This window comes from Thunnus albacares, chromosome 23, assembly GCF_914725855.1.
Source record: "Thunnus albacares chromosome 23, fThuAlb1.1, whole genome shotgun sequence".
Classification (NCBI taxonomy): Eukaryota; Metazoa; Chordata; class Actinopteri; order Scombriformes; family Scombridae; genus Thunnus; species Thunnus albacares.
The window spans coordinates 24641308-24665898 of record NC_058128.1 but is presented as its reverse complement, the minus strand read 5'-3'; the positions used below and the strand labels follow the sequence as shown (position 1 = coordinate 24665898).

General features: G+C 39.0%; 1 protein-coding gene across 3 annotated transcripts in view; it reads left to right on the top strand.

Annotated features, from left to right (window-relative positions):
- large1 (LARGE xylosyl- and glucuronyltransferase 1) overlaps positions 1–24591 on the top strand; it is a 128229-nt gene that overhangs the window by 28764 nt on the left and 74874 nt on the right. For all 3 annotated transcript variants that reach the window (XM_044343399.1, XM_044343398.1, XM_044343400.1), the window contains one exon: positions 12250–12436. In XM_044343399.1, coding sequence (XP_044199334.1) covers positions 12331–12436 — 106 coding nt within the window. In that variant the 5' untranslated portion in view covers positions 12250–12330. The remainder of the gene's footprint in view (positions 1–12249; positions 12437–24591) is intronic.

The following is a 24591-nucleotide window of genomic DNA, read 5'->3' as shown; positions in this document are numbered from 1 at the left end:
GATCTCTGAGGAGTCTGCTCTCAGGGGGCATTCGATTTTCTTTCAACCTGAAGAATGAGTTCAACATTATTATTGAATAGATGGTCAGCAGTAACATTATTTCAATTCAAACACAATAGATGCACATGTGATAGACAAGGAGAAATGCATGTGGTGGAATAGTTTACAAGTTTCCTGTTTATGACTTAAAATATAAGTTACTTTTGATTCAGGTTGGCTGTGATTTCTGTCATACGTATGTCGCCTGCTGTAGGATGGCTGTAACCATTACAGTTGAGAAGAAGTAAAGGTGAAGTCTGGCAGGATTGAATTTACCTATGACCAACAGCTGGTATGACTAGGAGAAAGCAAACTGAGCTCAAGTTCAATGACACATGTCATACACGTATTTTTTAAGTACTGCAGGGTTGAACTGACCTGTAACCAAGAACTGATGTGAATGGTAGAAAGCAAACTAAGCCTGTATTCAGAGCCATGCGTCATACACGGTGTATTAATAAGTTTATGAATGAAAGAGTCATATTAGTGTCATTAAATGTAAAATACAAAAATATAATTTAGCTACCGTGGTCCCCACAAATACAGGAGACCAGACAAGTGTGTGAGATAGTAGCCCCAACTGGATTTTTAAAAGCACATTGACACCCCCATTTCATCATAAAAACCAGAGTGTGCTTGTCATCTGACCCTCTGTTGCTACCGTAATAATTACTATGGTTGCAGTTGTTTTTGAACACTTGCATCAACTGATCCTGTCATTTTTATTAGGAGCACAGTCTCAAAATACCACACAGGCAGGCAAAGCAAATTTCAAGGTCAAGAAAATACCAAACTGTCAGAGCGTGGCTTTCACGGGTTGTTGGGCTACCACAAAAATGGCATGTATATAGTGCAAAATGTATGCACTCTGTACTACATAGTTCCCTTAAATATCCCAATGATAGAATGAAAAATGTAGATTCCATGGCATGTGGAATACTCTTTGCTAACAACCCCGCAATGCAATGCTTCGGCTATGGATAGATATGTAAATTGCAGTCATGCATCACTACATCACTATGCTTTATGGTGCAAAATAATGATTTATTTGTGCCTAAAGTTACTGCTCTCTACAGAGTAAATTATTGAGTGTATGTCACATAGGCAATGCAGGTGTGGTTGCAGACATAGCTCAGGTTGCTCACTTATCAAAAGCAGAATCTGAGTTTAATTCCAAGTTTCTCTAAAAGTAGGCATTCAATAAACCAAAGAACAACATGAAAGTGTTGTACTTGTAACTTTCCCTGAACTATCAGTGTTACTTGGCTTTTGACAACAACAACAAACTTTCAGCCAGAGAGAGAGGGGGAGGGAAAAAAATCACCATGAAGATGAATGTTTCAGTTGGATCTTTTTTGTTTTTTTTCCTTCTGTGTAGCCTCCAGCTCAGAGTTGGCCATGATTAATTGCTTCATCTGAACCACTAAAGGTTTGTGTCCCTCCCAACTAAACAGTAGTTCATCTTAGAGTGTTGTATAAATGTATAGTTCTGCTTTATATGAAAGGGAGCTAAAATGCCAAGTGTAGCTGGGAGATGTCACTGAGTGATAACCAACCACTCAACCCAGAGAATTGCCTGTCAGAACTATGAGTGAGGTTTACGCTGGTGAGGCGATTAAAGGGAACCATTTTCTGAGATATAAGGTGTACATAGATGATACACAGTGTTCAGTGTGGCACATTTTCTTTTTGAGTGCACTTATAGAGCTAGATTATAGGTCTCCATGGTGACAGAACCTCAGCATATCCCGAATTGAACCTAGATAAAGATGTAGAAGAACCTGTGAGAGAAGTGATTTTAAAAGAGAATGCTGGTTAATCATAACTTGAGTCTTGTTTTTTTGTAGTTTTGTCCATTATTTCTGTCAGATTTTAATGTACACATGCTTTTAATTTTGAGGTTTTTTTTCCAAAGAAACAGATATTTTCTAACGTAGCTGCTCATCTTGTCTATTAATGGTGCAACCAAGAAAGTTTTATGTCCATTCAAGCTGAGGAAGTTCGCTAACAGTCAGTCACCTAACACTATATAGAAACTGAAACACCCTTCGAATTACCACTCTGCAACTCAATTAAGGGTCTGCTTGGGTCAACCGTATTGTGGATTAGGTCTAATTATACCTGAGTCTGCTCGCTTTGGGTTTGACTGTCCTCGGGTCCCTTTTTGATCGGGTCTCTGTTTTTTGAAAAGGAATGTGTCTACATTTGATTCTGGTAGGTCTTGCACAGGTCCATTTGTAATATCCTGAAAAATATAATTTCCTCAATTTTGATAACTTCTTATTTTACTCTGATGCATGCCTAATATTTAAAATTATCCATAATCTCACACCCCCTCCTCTTAGAGGATGCCTGGCCCATCCTGGCAGTGGTAGTGCCAGAAGGACTAGAGCATCTATTAGGGGTGACTGGGTACCGCAGTTCAGAAAGACAAATTTTGGTCAATCTGTTTTCTCAGTTAAAGTAGTGGGGAAGTGGAATTCTATACCCACAACCATTAGAGACTCAGGAAGCTTTGCAGTGTTTAAAATTAGCCTCAAGCTTTGGCTAAAGTCAGCACAAGTGTCACCACCAATGATAACCTTGTATTTATTGTATTTATCATACTGATTATATTTATTATCTCACACTGATGGATTGTTTTTACATAGTGTATTTGTTGTTCTGTAGTTGTTTTTTGTTTACCTGCCCAGTGACAAAAAAGGTGTAAATTAGCTGCTAGCTAACTCTAGGGCAATTACTTTTAATTGTGCACTATCCCATAAACAGAAATGAAGAATAAATGAATGAATTTAGGATTGGGTCCCAGGATTGGCAACTTTTATAGGTAGTTGAACCAGGAAGTCAGTCTGTAAACTGTAATGTATGTTTGGGTAATCACTGTATTGTCTGTCCTTGTTTTGTCCTCTTGCTAGCTTTGGCTAATTTGTGTAATTATCTAAACCAGTATCCCTTGGAATTACATTCATATTGGACCATTCAGCAGGTCACAATTTACACCCAATGTCAATATTCAGTGTGATGCAGGGAGTAGCTGCATGCAAGTACACCAGCACATATGCTTCAATCTACAACACTGATTTCATATGTTGTTAACTTCTGTAGTCTATCACCTGAAAATTCTTAATGTGATGCAAGTGTGAGCTGTTTTCTGAGCATTGCAGCTAGGGGCGCTATAGCATGAAACAACAAGAGAAAGCTGACCCTTTCGTTTGGGTTCACTTCTGCTCAAAACAATCATGTTGAGCAGAAGCTCCAACTGAACTTTGTCATTCTCCCTCTGTGAATGAGTCAAAGGTCATACATCACTACTACTATGTTTTCTTTTCTTTCTTCATTGTAGTAAGTACAGCAGTACACATTCCTGCAAAGACACCATGTTTGTTACTATGGTCATGACAACACTCTGATTAGCTTTAACTAGCCTATATGATAGGATCACCCCCTCCAGTGTGTAAGAGCAAACGTTGAGTATGCTTACTGGGTCAGACGTTGCCATTTGCATTTCCGTACTTATATGAAAAATATAATTTCCTCATGTTCGTGGCCTAAGGGTGTGGAGGTCAGGTGGTAGACTGGTATGTAACACATCTGACTTTGATGCTGGAAACCAAATTTCATGCAAATAAAGTTTGCTTTCTTAACTATTTACATCTCTCCCTAATCTTAACCAAGTGTCTTAGTTACCTAACCTTAACTATAATATAGTTCCTACAGGAAGATAATGGAGAAAGAATGTTTGAAACATTGCAATTGGATGTTAAAAATGTATCTCATCAAACATAATTTAGAATTTTGCTGAATCATCCAATATGAATGTTCTTGCCAAGAAGGAAGGGCCACTGACTGCTCATGCTTCTTGCCCAGTTGGACTTGTTTAGTGGTGTAGCTGTGTTCCCACATCTCAGCAATTAATTTGTTACCTCCTATCTTAATGTTACAGATAGGAATGAACCCCAAGACTATGGAAATTAGACTCATGTTTAATAAACCTGAATTATCCTTTAAGTGCTGTTAATTTTGTTGGAAGATAACACAGTTGGTGGTAAACCGTAGCACGGTGGGTGGAGTGGGGATCCCAGATTTGGCTTTCCTCTTAATGATACTACTAATCATCATGACTCAATGTGTCTTTTTGTATTGAGTTTGAGGTGATGTGAAATCTTATTACTGCATCAGGAACAGCTCCCAGGTAGACCTCCTAAGCTGATTTGCATGAAAAGCAGCTCGTGTGCCCATCACGCTCTACACCTTGCTGCTGAGGATTTGTGTGAATTTTCACCTCCAAATGCCTTTATATGCTTCTAAAGCTCCAATGACATACATACTGTAGAGCCTCCTTTGCATGGCAGAGCTCACGTCCCTCCCTGCTATAACAGAATACTAATGAATGTATAGCTAAGGTAACTTAATGAAATGGAGGGCAACTCCCCCTGCACAATCAATATATTTTTCATCCTCTCTGTCAGTATGGCAGGAGGCATTTAGTCCACAGTACGCTCTGTACTCCTGTCAGGACAGTGTGGATTGTTTTGACCTGTGGCCACTCTTGATTATCATGTCAAGAGAAAGACTCTCCTCTCTGCTGGCTTCTGCAGAACAGAGGCAGCTCTTCATTTTTGCTCTTCTGCCCGTCTTCGTGGCAATCACACATGTGCTCGGTCATGCTCAATCTACTCTTATCGCTTCCTGTTCTGTTCAGCTCTGAAAGCTGATGGAAAGTTGGGTCCCTTCTCTCCTTCTAAGCCACTCGGGTGTCTGGGCAGAGTCGATGGTGGAAAGCACATTCTGCCTCTCATGTCACCACTTCTGAGGAGAGTTACGAGTTGCTCCTGTGGTTCAGTGTTAAGGGCAATCTGGGATCAAACCAGAAGTGACAGGTTTAATAAACCATTCTCAGGCACGGCGTCACTGTTCTCTGCAGCAGAAAAGATTTCTTACACCAGGGAATTTCTCATTCTCCTCCATCTTTATGATATGAACGAGTTATATGCTTTTTCAAATTTGATATACAAGATGATTGATAGCTAAACTCTTCGCCGGCATGCAATTAAGAAACAAACAAACTGTGTTCAGCTACATTCAGAGTATTCTTGAGTTTGGTCCAAAGGAACTTTGAGAGGATGCTCTTAGTATTAGGCAAATGGTTAAATGTATTGGATAAGAATATTTTTGGTATTGGAAGCAAAGTATGTGCATTCTTGAGAACTGAAGGGATGATCAAGAACAGGTTTCCACCCTCTTCAAACCTTTTTTAGTTCAAGCATCGGTGTGACAGTCAGCATCTTCCAGGGAAGCTTTCAGTGATTCAGCTCTAGCAGAAAAGACTGCACCAAAAGCTGTGTCAAGCAGTTACAGTTTCATGCTACTGCAACAAAACAATGTCTGGTTGCCTATCATGATGTCTCTTTTAGTACTTAACTCAAGAGAATCTTGAGAAGAGAAGAGGAATTCATGCTATTATTATATATTGCCCCTTGTGGCCACAATAGCCTCTCTTCAACAAATGTTACATAGTCTCTCTGTAACTACAAATTAGTTTATTATTTAAAGGGGACGTATTATGCTTTTCCTTATTTTCAGACATTTATATATATATATAAAATGTCACAATGTTGGATGTTCATGTTAAAAGTGGCCGAAGTGTCAAATATAAATCGGTAAACATATGTAGCAGTAATCCCTGTGAGCAAAAGGCACTGGCTTCAGACTGTTCTGAACGCTAGGTTTCCAACGTTTTTTCTATTTTCAGCCTGAGCTGATGTCAGCTTGTGAAGGATTTCTTTATATGGACATCTGCTACATGCACAGCGCGCAAGTTCACTACTCTGCTCTGGGGGTAGTCAGGCTAAGCCATGACTCCATTACACACCGCAGCAAAGTAAAATAAGTAGTTTACCGGTTGGAGGTGTGCTGGTTGTTTGCAGCGCTTCATAAAACATCATCATCACTGTGGCTGTTTCTGCTTGTACTCTTCCTCCCTGCGTTATTTCTAACTGATCCGCTGAACAAATAGCTCCAAATAGCTCCATATCTCATTGTTTCGACTGGTTTTTAGCACAGCTAATGAAGCTCTGCTACTTTAGTGAGGAACATGTTTTACTTTCTGTAAATTCTTCACAATAAGAGTCTCCTATTATTTAGTCATTTAAAAGCTTTTAACTTGAAGCAGTAAAGCAGGAAATGTTTGGTTTGCATTGGCGGTAAAGTTACACAATTCTGATAGTAAAACTGACCAATCAGAACAGAGTGGGCTCATCGGGAGGAGAGCCTTAAAGAGACAGGAGTTAAAACAGCCTGTAAAGAGAAATTGTGTATACTGCATAAACTGTGAATCATGTAAAGCTACTCTAGTGGAGTCCAAAAATAAAAATTTAGAGCTGAAATGAGCATAATAGGTCCTCTTTAATTTTTGTGACTGCCACCACTCATAATTTCGTAGTAGTGAGTTAAAGGAAACCTCATCAGCCCCACTGCCTGCTGTATTTAAACCTATGTGGCTGATCTGCACCATGACATCACAAGGATACATTTAAAACTGCTGTTCTCAGATCATTCTCTCAAAGCTTGATAGTGAAAGTTCAAAACAGTACAAAAAGGAATTAATCTCTTCTTCATCATCTTTTAGTCAGCTAATTTCTTAAATAATGTGAAGAGGAATGCTTTGTCAAACATGGCTTTATACTCTGCTTGGTCTCTGCAGGTTAAATCTACATTCTGTTTCCTTTTGAGTGTCTGTGATCAACATTTAGTGCCAACTCTCAGTACCTGACTGTTTCTGTTTGTGTACAATCTTGTTAGTACAGTTGTACTTTCATCCTTCCTTCCTGTCACTCCACACATTAATTCTACTTTTAGAGAAAGAATAGCAAAATCCACTGTATTGTGAAGCCAATAATAATTATTGATCGATTCCTAAGGCTATTTATAATCCTCCCATCCTTTAACTTTATTATCTTTAACATACTGATTAAGATTGTCCACATATTCATGTATTTTCTAAATAGCTAAAAAGGTAAGGGAACAATCACGGTCATGGTTAAAATAAATCAACATTAACTTTGGTCTTTTATGTCAAAGTCTGATGCTTTGTTAATCCAGCTACCTCAACCTTGCAACATTTTGAGGATCCTCAAGTTTTTGCTTCTGACAGATAAGAGTTATAACTCACACAATGTTCCATCCATACAGCACACTGTGAACAGTTCTCATATAGGGACTGTTTCTTTGATGTCTGAAAACCACAAACAAAATTCAGTTCATGTCCAGTGTATTGGGGATGGAGGCAGAAATCTCAGAGACATGTATCTCAAAAACCTGGACAAATAAAACCAAAACTGTCTGCATGTATGGATACCACCAGACAGAAGAGAGAAAATATGTACTTAGTAATTTGATTGAACTGACTTTATTTTTCATCTATTCCTATGAATTATTGAAGATGACCGTTTTGAAAAAGCTCTGTAGGTTATTGAAATACAGCAGATAAGACTTGATGAGTTGGATTGAACTGGACTTGAGTTGTGTTCATGTTTGGTACCTTTGTCCATTACAGGTCTCTGTTTGGGATGTCTTCCTTTAATCTGCAGACTATTTTTCATAGCAGTTCCGTCAGAGCCATTTATATTTCTAACCTGTATACATCTAGCATTTCTGAGCATTGCCCTGCTTCACTGCAGTGCTCTCCTTCAGAGAACAATTCAATCAGACTCAGCATGTTTCCCCATGGCCTTTTTCAACCAATAAACCACTGCTCCCGTAATCATCACTCATCACTTTTAGTGTCAACACACAGCAATTTACTATTGAGCTGTGGATATAAAATTCCATTTTCTATTAACTTACTGTTGAGCCATGAGGGAAGGTTCTCCATTGACATCTCTAGCAATGACTATAAATTTGAAGTGAGGGTATGGATATCACATTACTTTTTGTACTAGGCGAGATTAGAAAGACTGAATGTGATTCGTAGCTCAACTTGCTCTCACAAGTGTTTGTGAGTTTTAGGGAGGATTGTAGCTTTTATGGTGCAAGTAAAGTTTGACCGAGGAGTGAAAGGGGTAATGTATAGAGCATGTTTGGTGGCTGGTGGCTCCAGGATTTTATGACTGCAGCTTAGTGGTTATCAAATACTGGACAATAGGATGATTAGTCCACACTCACTGTTTAAATTGTCTTTTTGTAATGATAATTTAACCCCCAAGCTTTCAGAGTACAAACTGAAAATACACAATTTATATGGTTATATGGTTAACCATATCATACCCAGAAATATGTATCTTTCAGTTTTGCAATCTAAACGTGAGAATAGTCTGTTTTCACACAAAACTGTAGATTAGAGAAGAGCATGCACAGAAACATACTCAAAATATCTTTTTAATGTCCACTTCATCTCCTGTTCATAATCTGTCAACCACAGATTAAGAACACAGAGGCCTTTGGGCTGTCATACAATGAAGGTTATTCTGAGCTGTGTATTTATTATGAATGTCCACCAGATCTTGGAGAGCGACTTCCTGGTTCAAATTTGAACTCCTCTAGTTGTGCATGCATGTAGTTTTATAATGCTACTAGGGATGCTACAGTGATGAATTTTTCCCACCAGTTAATAAACTTATGATAACACCAGTGTTACCGTTACACTGGACATTTTACAAGATAAGATATTCGTCCATGACGCTCAACATCTTTAACATTAGATCTTTAGATCTTCCCCATACTTATGAGTTTGAGGGAGGGCTTCAGGCTGCTGCTGCTCAGGATCACCAGCTGGTCCTCCTGCATGTAAAGCCGAGCTGCGGCGCACACAGACATGGGGATGAGCAGGCTGAGCGAGCAGAGAGCAGGAGAGTTTCTGCCGAAAACAAGCACCGAGACCCGGGGAGACATGAGAGCAGCTGCTTGCTAACAGCTACGTGTGTTTACAGCAGAGAGCAGGAGGGAGGACAGGCATCTCTCTCTCTGAAGGAGTTTTGTATTTCTCTATAATGTAGCACATTGATAACAATAATTAATATAAGGTAAACTCTGGAGCCTTCTTTCTGTCCTTACTCACTGAACTCTCTGCTGTGTGCGTGGACAGAGCAGACACTTTCACTTTATAATTGTAACAATTGTAGTAATTCAGAGAGCACCCACAAACAGTCAAATGCACCACAAACTATGCTGCCAAGCGTCATAGTGTGTCTGTGCCATTTGCATGTATGTAAATTAGGTAATATTCCTACGTTTGGCATAAAATTGGCCCCTTTCTATGCAAATAAGCCTTGTTGCAAAAGCAGTCTAATTCACAAAGACCAGCGCTAATTGCCACATGCAATTAGAGTGGAGTTATTAGCGTCTTCAGATAGTTGGTGTTAACTACACACACACTCACTCCTCCTCTCTCTCTCTCTCTCTCTCTCTCTCTCTCTCTCTCTCTCTCTCTCTCTCTCTTTCTTTCTCTCTCTCTCTCTTTCCCTGTCTCTATTGAAATCTTCAAGCTTGTGAGGCTTGAATGATATTGAATGATATCAAGGGTGAAATCTTCAAGTCAGGGGGATCAAGTGGGTTTGGGGTGGTAGGTTTATCTCGGACTTTCAGCTACTTAAAAGTAAAAATGTCCTGACAGCTCTGATGCTGCTGCTTGATTACAAACAGATCCACTGTATAAACCTGGAATCTGTGTGTAACAGCTGATCTGTGTAGATGTGTAGGAGAACACAGAACATTAAATACCATCAGATCCTGACCGATCTGGTGTTAATGAAGTTACCGCTGTTGTGCCGCATGCGTAAATGTGCACAGCCTCTTTCTCAGTTTTATCATTTCATCTGCTGTGTGATGCTGCAGCCGGCTGTGACACACAGCCAGCTGTGGACAACAAGCAGAACATCAGTACTGATGTTTCTGCAAAATCCCAGATACATTTGGTGACACTCTAAAAACATTATTGTAAGATTCAAACATTAATCTAAGATATTTCAGACCTACCTGATTCACATTAATAGCTGTAGCCTATTCTGATGGACATTTCAGTAGATTATGTTAAAGAAATACTAGAGAGGTAAAAGAGGCAAAATACATGAAAGTTGGTTTGTGATGTTGCAGAGCTCTGTGTCCACCTCTGTTAATTAAAGACACAATAAAGACACAATCTGAGGCTTTTGTGCTCTGCAGTTTTCATTATGGACCAACCTGTGTGCTGAAATGTGGAGAAAAGCCTGAAACACTGGAAACAGCTCTGCTTACTCAATCAGACGCAAAACAAGGGTAAATTGCACTCAGTTGTAAAACTTTATGGATTTGGCCCTTTGCATTTTACAAATTAGAGTGTTTTTTATTTGATGAACGTGGGTGCTGATATGTGAAAATGAACTAAAGGGTTTTATTTCTATAAAAAAAAAGAAGAACACCATGTAATTCTGGTAACACTGACTACCAAGGCAAGCCTTAATGCAATGAATGAATGTTGAAGATATTTCAAGTGCTTTCGTGTTTAGAGCAAATCATTTTCTTAAACTGGATTATTGTTAAAAGCCGGATAAAGATTAAATGTCTTGGTGGCACCTGGAAGTTATTCACAGTCTTTTTTGTTTGCAGTCTATCTACCTAATATTGTCGGTGTGTTTCTCCATTGTTGACTTGACTTGAAATTGACTTGATGAAGACCGTGAGATGCAATTGAAAGCCTGGAAGAAGCTAGTTAGGGGACCTTTGGTTGCAGATAATTTTGCCACCCTACTGTTAATGCTGTAGTTGTTGAAAACCTGTCTGTCTCCAATCAGTACTGATAACAATCATGGCCAAAATTATTTTAAAAAAAAGATCCATGTTATTTTTTAAAAAAAGAAAAATCTGAAAAAAAGTGAACTAATCAGGCAGTCTGAGCTCCTGTTTGAAACATAGCCTACTACCTTTACTCCATGCATCCCTGCATGACTGGATCTGCTTACTCTGTGGTCTGACGCCTTACTTGGATATGGTAATAAATGTCTTCAGTGTAGGATTTGCAATGTAAATCACAGTATCCAGTGGAGAGCTAATATCAAACAGGGGTCAAAGGCTAAGGAGCCACTGAAATGATTCATAGTCAGCCTATCAAAGCGGTGGTTGTCATACTTGAGAGACTTGTTTAATCTCTTCTAGCCTCATTTAACCCTGTCTCACTCTGCGCTCTTCACATTGGCCTTGCCACAATAAAAAAAACTCCAGAGATTGAGTAAGCGCTGGGAGGAGTGCTAGAAATCCGCTCCCTCTACTGCAGTTTACTGGGTGACACTATGATAATTGGCATCCTGGCTTGTGTATGTGCCAGCTTCCGCAGTGCCAGCCAGAGGTATTATGTTTCATCCCTGGGCAGTCTCTGGTGAAGATTAAAAATCGACTGAGGTCAACCGGGTAATTGGACAAATGTGGTTGTAACGGAAAGAGGATTTCGACTAATATCATATAATGAGACTTCTATACTCTCTGCCCTAGATCACACTAGAAATTGACAAAATTAGTTCAGGTCATCAAAGTCAGATTAGTATGTCACTGCCTGATTTAAGCAACATTTAATAGCTGAACATATCTTCAACTTGGTTGGAAGGTTAAAAGGGGTTGAACCGTTTTATTCTTTAAATTGTTATTGTTATTGTAATTGTCACACTGATATGCAAATCCCATATGTGCTGCATATGGGATATCAAATCTGATGCAAATCTGACATAAAGAGGCTCACCAATATATTATATACATATTATTCAAATGTCACCAAATGTGGTATGCAGATCCACTATGTCCTCTAGTATTCTCAAACCAAATTTGGTAAAATCTAATGATTCTTCACCTCTTCTGAAATTTAATATGTAACAACATTTTCCTTTCTATGTCTCATGCTGCCATCTAGTGTTGTTGCAGAGAATAGGTTCAGAACATGCAATGCAGGAGGACCTGTAGGGAAAAAAAAGTGTGCAAACAAATTTGTGTTACACTTTTGATTCAGAATTGCATTGGCTGCATGGTTTTACCATTGTCTTATTAAAGCCTAGAATTAATTATAATTAAGAGATCGGTACAATATTAAGTAAATGATTCAAAATGTGTCTTTTTACTGAGGAGCTTCACAGATGTATTGTTCATAGCACCAACTGAAGCCGTGTGCTCAGCTGTAATTGTGTCTATACAGGATGTGAAATGTCTGCCTCTTCTCTAACCCAGTTTTCCCTTCTGTCTCCTCTCTTCCAGTGCCATGAATCAGCCTGGACAACAGCTGCTACCCACATAGGGGTCACTTTACCTCTCTTTCCATTTGCTTTGGTCCAGAGGATGCTGGGAATGTGTCGTGGGCGCAGGAAGTTCCTGGCGGCCTCCCTCGCCCTGCTTTTCATCCCAGCACTCACCTGGCTTTACCTGTCAGTCGGCAGCTTTCAAGGTTAGCAGTTAGGCATTTAATAATTGCAGCTGACAAAATGATGCGTTGGCACATGTGTCAACCACAGCAGTGATCACAACAGCTATGTGTGTGGCCTTCCAGCACTTGCCAAAGGTCTGCACCACACATAGATCTCTGACACACTCACACACACATCAGAACTGATCCTTTGTAATATGAGGCAGAGAGATGATCTGGATTTGCCTTTTAAAATCTGTGCTTCTTTTTATTTGTCATTTAACTGTTGGAGTTAACCAACAACACATCTTGGATCATTTTTTCAAATCCTGAGCTCATACGGTGTGCCAGGTGTGTGCACATTTGTATGGAAATCGGAGCCTGACACACCGGAATGGTGATTGGTTCCTTGGCTGGAGACATTCCCAAGCGGATGGTTTCTCCCATATGATGTCAAGCTATCGTTGTAAGGAGCCAAACCAACCTGCTGGTGCCCTGTTCTCTTGATTACTCAAATCAGAGGCATTTGTCATTGGTGCTTTGTTTGCAAGATGTTGAATTTCCCTTATTGAAGTTGTGATTAGCTACAGTATCTAATTTTTCCCATTTTGTTCTGTAACAATGGCAGATGGACTGCATTCATATAGAGCATCTGACACTGAGTAGGCCAAAGCACTAACAAAGCAAAATATCTTCACTCACAATAACCTTCCATGGAACAACCCTGCAACGACTATAAGCATTCGCATTTGGGAGGGAACTGTGTACACAAAATCACTTGAGGTTTACCCACATTCACTTGTGATAACTCATAATAACAGTGGAAGTGTGGAAACACAAGGAAAAATAATAATCCCATCAAAGGGGACATATGCTTTTTGTCATTTTCAGTTATTTAAATACTGTTATGATGTCGGACAGGGATGCACGATAATATCAGCATGTCATTGGTATGAGCCGATAAAGGCTTTAAAATGAAATATCAGCATCTGTCCAAATTGAACATTTCTCCTTCTCCTACACCACCTGGCTGTGCTTCCCTCTGTGGACTGTTTAACCTTCACGCAGCTGCCCGACAGACCTGCTGCTTCTACCAGTTCTGCTTCCCCGATTTGTTATTCAGGTTAAAGTGAGAAGAAGCAGTGTGTCTTTCAGGTAGCTGAGGGAAATAGAGCCTGCGGAGGAAGCACTGGGACCGTCAGGGAGAAACAGTCTACAGAGGAGCTGCTCTGTTCAGCTGCAGAGATAGGTAGTACCTTGGCTGACAGGATGTACCACTCTGTTTGGAAAAAACTTCTTCTTCTTTTTGGTTTATAACAGTGGTTGGCAACCAGCATATTAGGTGCATTACCACCACCTTCTGCTCCAGATTGTGGACCACAGATTAAATCCTACACATTAATCCTGTCTGTCTAATAAACTCAAAGAAAACTACTGCTCAACCCACTTGGCAGGTTCATTAAAGTTTTAATGCTGAGCTCCTGAACTCCAGTCTTCCTAAGTTCATCTTTCATATATTGTCTTTCTTGATCAAACTTAGTACAATCCATAGCCTTGGTTGCTAAGGTTGTTGCTAAGGTTCTTCCATGTGTGTATTGTCCAGTAAGGACAGTATCCACAAAGATATTCCAGTAAAGCCCCAGAATATAAATATAGACTTGCATGATGTGCCCCCTTTAACAATGCAGGAACACATATAAAATGAGACTTATGTCCATGAGCATGCTGGGAGGCTTTCCTACACAGCTACCTTAGGATGCTACATTATAAACGTTTTCATAACCATTTTCCATTTAATCAAATTAAACCGATTAATGCATCAGTTTTTGAATATGTTGAGCTTATATGGATGCCAGATGCCAGATTGCAAATAAATTCAGCTGAGTCACATGTATCATCAACATGTATAAAAAGGATCATATTTGACATCAACACATTTGAATCTATGTGTCTTTAACAAATTACTAATATTAGCCTAGGTAGATTCCAATAAAAGCTGTTATCCACCACTAATTTAATCCAAATAAGAAATATTACTTTAGTCACTCTGTAAAATTAAAGAAGACTTAAAAAAAGACTATAATATACAATGAACAGAAATAGACATTGTCTTTTTATCAAACTCCCAGAGTTGTATATACTTATCCCACAAGTCTGAAGAAACAAATTTCCTGTAGACAAAGTCACCCTTCCCTCCCCTTTTCCTTCTGGAGGTGGTATATTAATGAGTTACTGAGGCCTGTCCAAAGTTGATTACTTCCTCCAGACAATATAGTCCAGGAGTTCTTGGAGCCATTTTAATGACTTTGACTCACAGGATTGAAATACTGCAGTAGTGCCATTATTAATTATGATTAAATTGACAATTTTGACTCGGGGTCACAGTCACTGGAGACTGTATATGTGAATACGCTCCAATAATGCAATAGTCACCAAGGTCTGCAAAGTAATTATTAGATTTGGCAGAAAATTCCTGGCGGTGGGGAGTAGTTGCTGGGAGTATGATAAGTTGTGAAAGGACCTGGCTGGAGGGAGTGTCAGCTGTAGGTGAGGCCTGAATGTGTGAGACAGGAACAATGTGCTTCCACTGGCTCAGACTCTCCCTTTCACACTTCCTCCTCCTCCTTCCTTCCTTCCTCTCTCTCTCTCCATCTCAACCTCTTTTCGTTGCTCTGTCTCCATCTTGACTGTTGTGTTTTTCCTCTGCTGTGTTTATCTGTCTGACAGAATGAGAGAGATGGCGAGTCCCTGGGGTCCTTAGTGCTTTGTCTGGATGAGCTGCCACATAAAGCAAACCTGCAGAGGGAATAAGGTCTTACTGATGGAAAATACACTATGGGGCTAAAAGTATGGGGGCACCCCTGTCCACATACTTTGTGCACTTTAGCCTTGGCCTGTTTTTAATGGTTTTGTTGAGAGCTGGGTATCAAACATGAAACTTTTTTATTACCAACTGATATATGACTATGTAGCTAGCAATGGGGTTCAGTAGCATTCTATCAAATCCAAATCCTTTTAATCCCTATTTAAATACATTTGTAATCAACTTAATATTCACAATCTGAGAAAATGATATGAGGAGCAGAAGATATAACATGTTGATTAAACGTATCCCAGCATAACTATTATTTTGATGTACCGCTGCGACTATGTTGGTATTGTTGAACTAAAGCACACAGTCCTCTTGTGGTTGGAGAAAGATGTTTCTTTTCACTCACAATTTTTGGCTGAGTATCATCATCATCACAGAGCACATTATTGCTCGTGATTAACTTTAATTAGCAACAGTTCATATAATCTGCCACCAGAGATATTTGTCATTTTAGGCAGCAAAAGTAACAGTTATTGGCAGCAAAGGAGAAGCCTGCTAACAGTACCCGAATGATTTGTGCATTGTTTTTTGCTAACAATAAGAAGGAGAAAAGATTTGATAAGAGATTTGTTAGTGTCAGACTTTAACATATGCACGTATTTTGTCATCCGCTCCAGAATGGATCCAGCTGTCAGAGCCCATGCCTATCTGTAGCTCCACCTATTGAACCAAAAGCTAGCATCGAATTTCTGGTCAGATTTGTAGTCTTGTTTGTATATTCTTTGATCAGACATTTTCTTTCAATTTAGATTATTTGTTTAGGTATAAATACTGACATAAGTACTGCTTGTGTTTAGACGAGACCGTCCTCCCGAGAAAAACTACACAATCGTTCGTAATGTCAGTCGCCCAAATACGACATATAGTTACGTTTGAGTGACAGATGCCATCTAGAGGCTGTAGCAATTATGACCCAGAGCAGTGGTTTGGCTGAGATGACGTCTACATATGTCAACAAAGTTCCTGATTCAGAGGAGGAGGGGTGGATGAAGTATATAACCCAGCAGTGGACTTTGCCACAGAAGACTGCTGTTCGTTACCTGTTTCCAACAGCAAGTGTCGCATTCCCAACCGTGAGCCATGATGACAAAGGTCTCTTACTTTTAAGGACGTTGTAACTTAAACCCACACTGTATATTTCAAAAATCATGATCTTTTCCTCTGTTTTTGAAGGGTAATCATAATGCTGCAGCATACAAGGGAATTTTAGAGAACAGTATGTTTCCAACTTGCTGCAGCTGTTTGGGGAAAGTCTTTTCTTTCTCTTTAATGCTCTTGCGGCTGAATAGAAACAAATCCCTGCAGCCAAAATCTTGCGGGAAGCCTGAAACCAAAGGAGTGAAGGTGAATATAGCAGCAGAATAATGCAATACATATGAGTGGGATGTTTTAGTGTCCATTCACTTTTTCTGGGTGTCCACATAGGTGATGTGTCATGTGATTTACTTGAATTCTGCTACAAGATTAAGGAATTAAGATTAGTCACAGTTGGAGAATGCATAATAAGCATCCTCCCAGGTGTGTACAAGGTGTAGACACTCTCAACATGTTTAATTATGTGAGTTAAATAGTTTAGTAAAGTGCTGTATTTGCATTCCAAGGATGTTTTCACACCTGCCATGTTTAATTCAGATGAATAGAACTGAGTATTCACTCAGGTCAGTAAGAATTTTGTAATCAAACTGTAGTGCAGACAAACAAACTAATGATGTGAATCACAGTCAGAGGATTCAGTGTTGTTGATGATGTAACTGTGTGACAGTTGGATAAAAATGAGTTAGCAAGGGCAACCATGGAGAAATGAGGTTTTCATGTACTTAGATTTAACTTCATTTATGAATATTTATCTATTTGTTTGGAAAATACAAAAATAACACTCAAGAGTTTAAAATATTCAGTAGTGAGGCTTGCTTTTTAAGTTTCTTGGGTGCTTTTGTAGGGTCAATCAGTGCAGAATTAAAGTGAGAACTGAATACACGAAGCTACACATAGATTCTGGTATGGATGGTAGGAACATGTCAAGGTAATGCTGAATTGCCCTCTCAAGCAATTTAACTCCACATATTGTTAATGGTAAGATCTCTGCAGAGTTGCCAGGTTTGTTTGTTTTCTGCAAAAAGGGTCATTATGATAAAGAATAAAAGAGTGGGATATATGAGATACCTGACCTGATGATCCGGCAACCCTCAACTTCAAGCTGTGTGACGCATTGTTGACTAGCTGCAGTCCGACAGCAGTAGTAGTGGAGTCTGTGATGAACAGTGGAGATTAAGCAATTAGTATTTATAGTTCAAACATTTCAAACGTCACAGAATTGAAAACTCCTTTACTCGACAAATTAACATCATGTGATATTATATTTAAATTGAAGGTGTTTGGTGTTTAATTAAACAACTTTATTACTGTAATAAGAGACGGCTGTTCCTATCCGATATCCTTCCTACAATCAGTGTTTGTTTCTTTTAACTATGACTATTTATATTATTATACTATTTATATATCCCTTACCTTACCAAAAAGTTTTAGTTAGAAAATATTTACCAGAGATGCTGCTCCAGATCACAAAACACTGGGTTTTGAATTGGGTTCATTCTTGACTTTGGAAACATTAGTTTGATAAAAAAAAAAAAAATTTAAAAAAATCTCAGTCAAACCACTCACTACATTTTTCTGGAGCAAGACATAAGTACAGAGGGTTCCATACTTGGGTCAAATGATGATAACTGAACCAACCAACCAACTCCATGACAACCGAGAAAACTCCACCCCCTGAGGAAGACGGGGAGCTGCAGTTTGAAGCAATAGTTAAAGCTAATGAGTTCAGTTGTTTTGATAGCGAAAAACATTTATTGTTAATGAGGTGAGATGACTTGTTTTATATTCCTGCTCCAATCATCATGGAGACATGGAGTAACAATTGACAGATAAATAAGTACATGACATCTGCTCGTCTTGTGCTTGTGGAAAAAAAAAAAAAAACAGTCTGGTCTGAATCAAAAAAGCAGAATATTTGGTGGGGTGTTAGTAGGATGGCCATTTCCTTAACACTTAAAAGGAGGACGCTTTGCAGGATTCAGTGAAGCCAGGATAAAAACTGAAAATAATCCCAAACCTGTAAGACATAATAAGACTCTAGTGTACTCATCATATAGTTGAATGTCTATTTGCACTCAAATGTGTAGTCTGTGCACTCAGATGTGAAACTGACACAAATTTGCACTTCAGCCTTGACACTGACCACATCCAGATGATTTCTCTCATTCCTCCATACTGAGGCCATCATTGAAAAGACACATTCGTTATGAGCATGGCTACATGGCGTGGAGAAGATGTAGACACTGACCTTCCTCAGATTCACAAGTGGGACATCTGCTTTGGGAAACAGTTTCAGATACTGCTGTTCACTGTGGCAACTTTCCATTTCTGAAGAGCTGAGAATAGCTTCTACCATGCTATATTCCTCATAGAGTCCATCCATATCAATGTCTTTCAGACGGCAGGCCTGGATTGCATCACTGTAGTCTTCATAAGGAGCAGCAGTTGTGAGGCCAAACTTTGACACTTTGCTAGCAAAGCTGTTCTCAGATAATTCTGACCTTTCACTCGCATTTCTTGGCTCTTTCATAGGAGACAATAAAATCAGCCTCACATTTCTTTGCCAGATCAGGGGTTATCTGCTTGAGTTGTTCACAGCAAAGTGAAAGAATTGTCCTTTAGCCTTCTCTCAAGTTTCCCTTTCAGTTGAGACATTACCTTTAACACAGAGGTTATGCTAAATGATTTGGCCTCAGGTTCTCCAATACAGTCTGAGAATACCTTTAAAATGTGACTGGGGAAGAGAAATTGCATCTCAGATACTTCAATGCCATCCTCTTCAAAGCATTTCCACAAAATCTCAGAGCATTCCTCCTCACCAAGACCTTGTGACAATATGCTGCAGCAGCTTGCATTCCTCCGCTTCCACAATCTCACAGAATTCCTTTAACTATGTCGTTCTGCTAGCTGAGATGTTAAAATGGCTATAAACCTTAAGCACAACATCCAAGCTGCCTGCTGCATATCTTGCTGCATTGTGCAGAATATGGGCTGAAGAGTTTGCAGCAAGCATGTCCTTTTGAGCCAGTTTCAGCTTCTAATAATCACTGTTGTGTTTTCTGTAGTTAACATTGGCGTTGTCTGCTGCATATGCTAACATTTTTTTCACATCTAGACCAGAGATCTCCAATTTAGCCAGCAGCTGATATAATATCTCAGTAAAATGGCAAAACACTTCATTGTATCTTTGTTTGATGCATCAGTTGCCACTGAACGATGCAGTTCATTTTCTTTTACATAATCCACATGTGTCTGGACAGAGTAGGGTGCAAGGATATTTTCGCACAAAGCTTTGGCTTTTAATTTTTCCACAGGTCAACCTTGATAAGTCATTGTAGGTTTCTTGATCAACTTTTATTGCGCAGTCTACACTCCTGTATGACTGGTGATACTTGACTACATGCATTACAAAGTTCTGCAGCAGAGATTTTGTCATCTTGAGGTGATGAAGCTTCATGGAAAAATGATAAAAGACACACCTATGCCTTGATTATTACTTTTGTGCTTGTCTGTGCTAGTATGTCTGTTGATGGCACCTTTCCTTTAGCTGCTTATGTTCGCATTGCAACAACACAATGTGCAGCCTGCTTTTTGTAATGAATCCATGCTCTTCAGACCACTCAGGATTAAAAGAAGTCTTTCGTTTTGGCGGTTCTTTATTATTTGTTAGACCACAAGTCTTAAGGGAATGTATACTAACAGATAGCCTATTTTCTATTTTTATAGATTTATAAAGTATAAAATAGGGATGATCGCAAAAGGAAGACAAATGAGCATACAGCTCAAGGCTGCACCAGTAGACAGACACAGTAATTCAAAACCAAACTGTCCAACCTAAAACTGGACGGATAGCCACTCTAGATGTAAGTCTATTTTGAGGTCCAAGAAATGTTGTAGCATCTCTGTGTGCTGCTTTTTTTGTAAGTGACAAATTTTTACTAGCGCATTTCTATTTGTGGTGAAAGTGGTATGAACCAATTGGTGTCATTTATTAGAACAGCCATTTTTTACTATCTGGCATTTAAAAAAAATATATTAGTCTAACACCACAGTATTGCAGTAGTGTTTACCAAAGTAGAATACAAACTAGAGTAGGCTTTTCAGTTCAGCCCCTTCCCTTAAGCTATTAGATCTCCAAAAAACACAAAGCCCCTTGCTTTACCCTGAGACACATGCCAAAAAGCTGATTTTCATCTTCACCGTCAAATTTCATAAATGAATAAGCTGTGTTGTGAAAGCCAATTTTTTCTAGCTCAGGGCTAAATCCAAAATAAAGTCTCGCTTCAGTCTCTCAGATTAGAAAAAGGTTATCCATGCTTCCATCTCATCATGTCTGGATTATTATTAAGGATGTCACAGTGGGGCAGTTTTCACCCTTGTGTAAGTTCTCCCAGAACACCACCAAATACTAGTGTTGCCAACTTTTAAATGGCTTCCCTTGGGTTACAGTGAACAAATGCTTTGACACTGGGAATTTTGGCTTTACACTCAATTTTTAATACTGTGTGGTCTTTAGACATTGCCATGTCTCTTAATGACCACTTCGGGGCAAACAGTCTAACAAGGAATGCATTAGTGAATGAAGAAACCAGTGAATGAATAAATGAGTATTAGCTTGAGCTACAATATTCTTGTGCATCGTAGAAAACAGTTGGCCCCGGAAAACCATATTAGTGAATCCCATTTTCATCCAAGTTGGCAGTAATGGGGGTCTGGAAAATGCACAATTTATTTAAAAATTCTCAATGAAATGAGCAGACCCCCTGTTTTTCCCCAAAGCCCAATATGCAAATAATGTGTCATCCCCATTAATCCTATTGCCTGTTCATTACTTCATTACTTTGACCTTCCTGCCGAATTCATTTAAGTTCCCTTCGAGGAATCGTTGAACCTTGTGAGTCGAGCTTCCATAAATGGACAACAGTCTTTCATATTCATAAGAAAACAGATGCCCACTCTCTGGATCCCCTTTGAGGAGAACATTTTGTGTCGTAGCTCAGAAACGGAAATTAATATCCCTGTGTCTTCAGCTTGACTAAGGCCCTAACACAGACCACGCACAAGAGAACTATATCCTGAAACAATCGAACAAATGATGTATCTGAGAGGTTTGTATTGTTCCTGCAGCCACTTACTTGGCTCATTTACTCAGTAGTCTTCTCTCATACAGAATGCCCTGTGGGGAAAACACACCTCAACTCCTTGATGCCCCACAGGTAACCTTCATAAACCATGTCAACAAGCCAAGGATCCACACGGCTGTAATCTGATGCATGCCTGTGAACATTTTACAGTTTGGTTGTTTGTTCAAGAATTAGTGTTTGTGCATGTGTGTGTTTGGGGGGGGGTTGATTTGGCAGCTGGTGGTGTCAGTGTCATATGGGAATGAGAAACTCTGAAATTGTGAGACTTCAGCATAAGCCTGGAATTACCTTCTTTGTCATAAAAAGAACTAAGAAGATGCAGCTAAAATAGATTAAAGAAGATGGATTGGTTGGAAAATCACTCATCATGTCATGTGAATAGTATTTGGTGTAGGTATGATGTAGGACATAAGGTAGTAACATTAACAACATAGTATTCACATGACTTTAAGTTTTCTTTCTTCTATTTCAGTCACTTTCTAATTCCATCTCTTGTCCCAGTTCTCCCATAATTTAATCACCATCTTTGAAGGTGCAGCATACTCTACAGCACTGTAAATTGAGTCATACAGAACATGACAGTTTCAGGTCTCTGTAACTTGATTTAGCTCTGCATCAACAGGCTCCGAGAAGATGTACGGCTCTCTGCTTCACTGTGAGGCTTTGCCCTCCAACAGAAGCACTGGCTGTGGAGCAGGGTGAGGGAAATGATACCCATTATTATGAAATGGCAGTTGGTATCCTTTATGCATCATCGCTGCCATAAACATTTGATAATTAAAAAAACATGAGAGGTGCTACACCTCAGCCGTAAAGGACTGTGTGGAGTACATCAAGCATCAGGCTTGCACGCAGGTACAATGAAGACTTTTACTGAGCAATTTTGACCATGATCATAGAAAATGTTTCAGAGATTTTCTTCACTTCCTGTTTGTGTTTTTATTGTCACCTACTGCTGAATTCATGTAGGAGTTACTGTTAAAACCAGTTTCTACCTTGTAAACACAGCTCATGTAAACATCCAAGTTGTAATTATGACAGGGAAACTTTAACTTTCACATTTTTACATTTTTATATTTTTTTGCAATGAATGTAATTAATATAAAATCCGTTCCTTCCATTTCACTCCCTTTGATTATTATGTGTTCCTTAAAATTTAGCAAATTTTGGCCTTAGGGCTGCATTTTAAAATTCAACATGCTTCAGTATTACTGAGTGTCATTTAGTACCACTCAGGAAACCTGGTGGTGTTGATTCCTAGTCAGTAAGAATCTATGGTTGTATCAGCACTGAAGAAAATAGAAAGTGAGATTAGCAGAGCATAAAAAGGGATTTGGTGCATACATAGGAAACTGCCATGTAATTAAAATAAAAGAATAATAATTGTTCAGGTAAATTTTATTAGAACTCAACTAAAAATGCAATACAAAGGGTAACATTTGTCCTGACATGAGGCTTCAAGAACAGTTTGTTCATTTGACCAATTTAGTGGTAGTTTAATTTTTATTTAGATGGCAACAAACTCAAGATGGTGTTCAGAATTTTACATCTCTTCCTTCTAGCAGTTTTGAAAACACAACGGCTCTAAAGAGTTTGCTTAATGCTGCTGTTAATCGTTTATTCAATCTGTAGCCCGAAGGATATAATCTTAGCATGTAACAATAAATGAAAGATGTTTTATTGTAGTTACAGAACTTAATTGTAAAGATAACCACGGGGCTGCAATGTTGTTACAGTATTAATTGATGTATTAGTTGTAGTCTGAACTAAGATCCACTGCTGTAAGCATAGCAAAGCCAAATGGCGGTCTGAAGGTCACAGTCAGAAAGAAATAGAACGAGAGAGAGAAAGAGAAAGAGAAATGCAAATTAAGACACATTGCAAACTTAGTTTACCAAAGCCACTCAGCACCACAACACCGGACAAAATAGCAGCAATGAAGCATTATTTTTTACATTTCTGTTTCCCACAGTTGCTTCATGTTTTTTTACTTTCCTGACTTCAGGCTATTCAATGATCCTCGTCATACAAGAAGCTACCTTTTTGCTGGATGAATGCACACTCGCAGATCCAAATGTTTCTCCTCTTCAACCAGTATTCAAAGTTCAACAGCAGTTTTGTGCGTCATTGCTTTTTAGACATATATGTGCAAAATGCATCAAAAAAACCTGGTATCAGATCCTATACAGTGGCATGCAGATCAGATGAATTAAAGTCTTAATAAACACCATGCTAAATTTAAAAACTGCCATGACGCAGTCCTGACGGTAATTTGTGACAGGCTCAGTAAATGTCCCTCTTGGTATCTTTACTGCTGATGATCATGATGATGTCATGACAGGTCTGTACTGCAGCCAGCTTCACTTCTGGCATGTTTTTGGGGCTTCGCCCTGGTCTTCAACAAGTGAAACATGTTGCTGATTTTCCCTCAATCCTTTTGTTTAGTTTAGGATCGTTGTCCTGCTGCATTGTTCAGACATCCGAAAGCTGAAAACCTAACCCTAAACTAACTTTAAATCCAGTGTGATAGAGTAGATCCAAAACAATGACACACTTTGACTGCACTGTATGATTTCTCAAGAACAAAAGATTATTGCTGCTGTAAATGTATTGAGATGGAGAATACTTGTCTCAGCAGGTCTTTGTAGACTAAATATGCTTACTCAGGAGGTGACTAGTCTTATTGACTGAAAGCTCCACCTCATAAGTTATTTACATTCTCCCCATGAATATTCAGGCTGTTGATGCCTAAAGCAAAACAAAACACTGCCTTCCTCCCAATAATTGGGGCATTTGTGTTTTTGTAAACTTTGTTATGCAACTGTGGAAAGCAGCAAATAAAATCTAATGCAAATTTACACCCCAGGACAGTGTTCAGAACTCATCAAAAAGTGAGCTTTCAAACTGGATATTGCAGTTTTGTATTATATATATATATATAGAGAGAGAGAGATATTTTGGTGTGAATCAAGGTCATCTTGCATAACTCTGCAGGTTCTCACTATTTACATATTTACTCGTAGAACTCATTACTTTTGTCAATGTCTTGACAGTAGTGGAGAGGTTAGGGGTAATCACTTCGTACC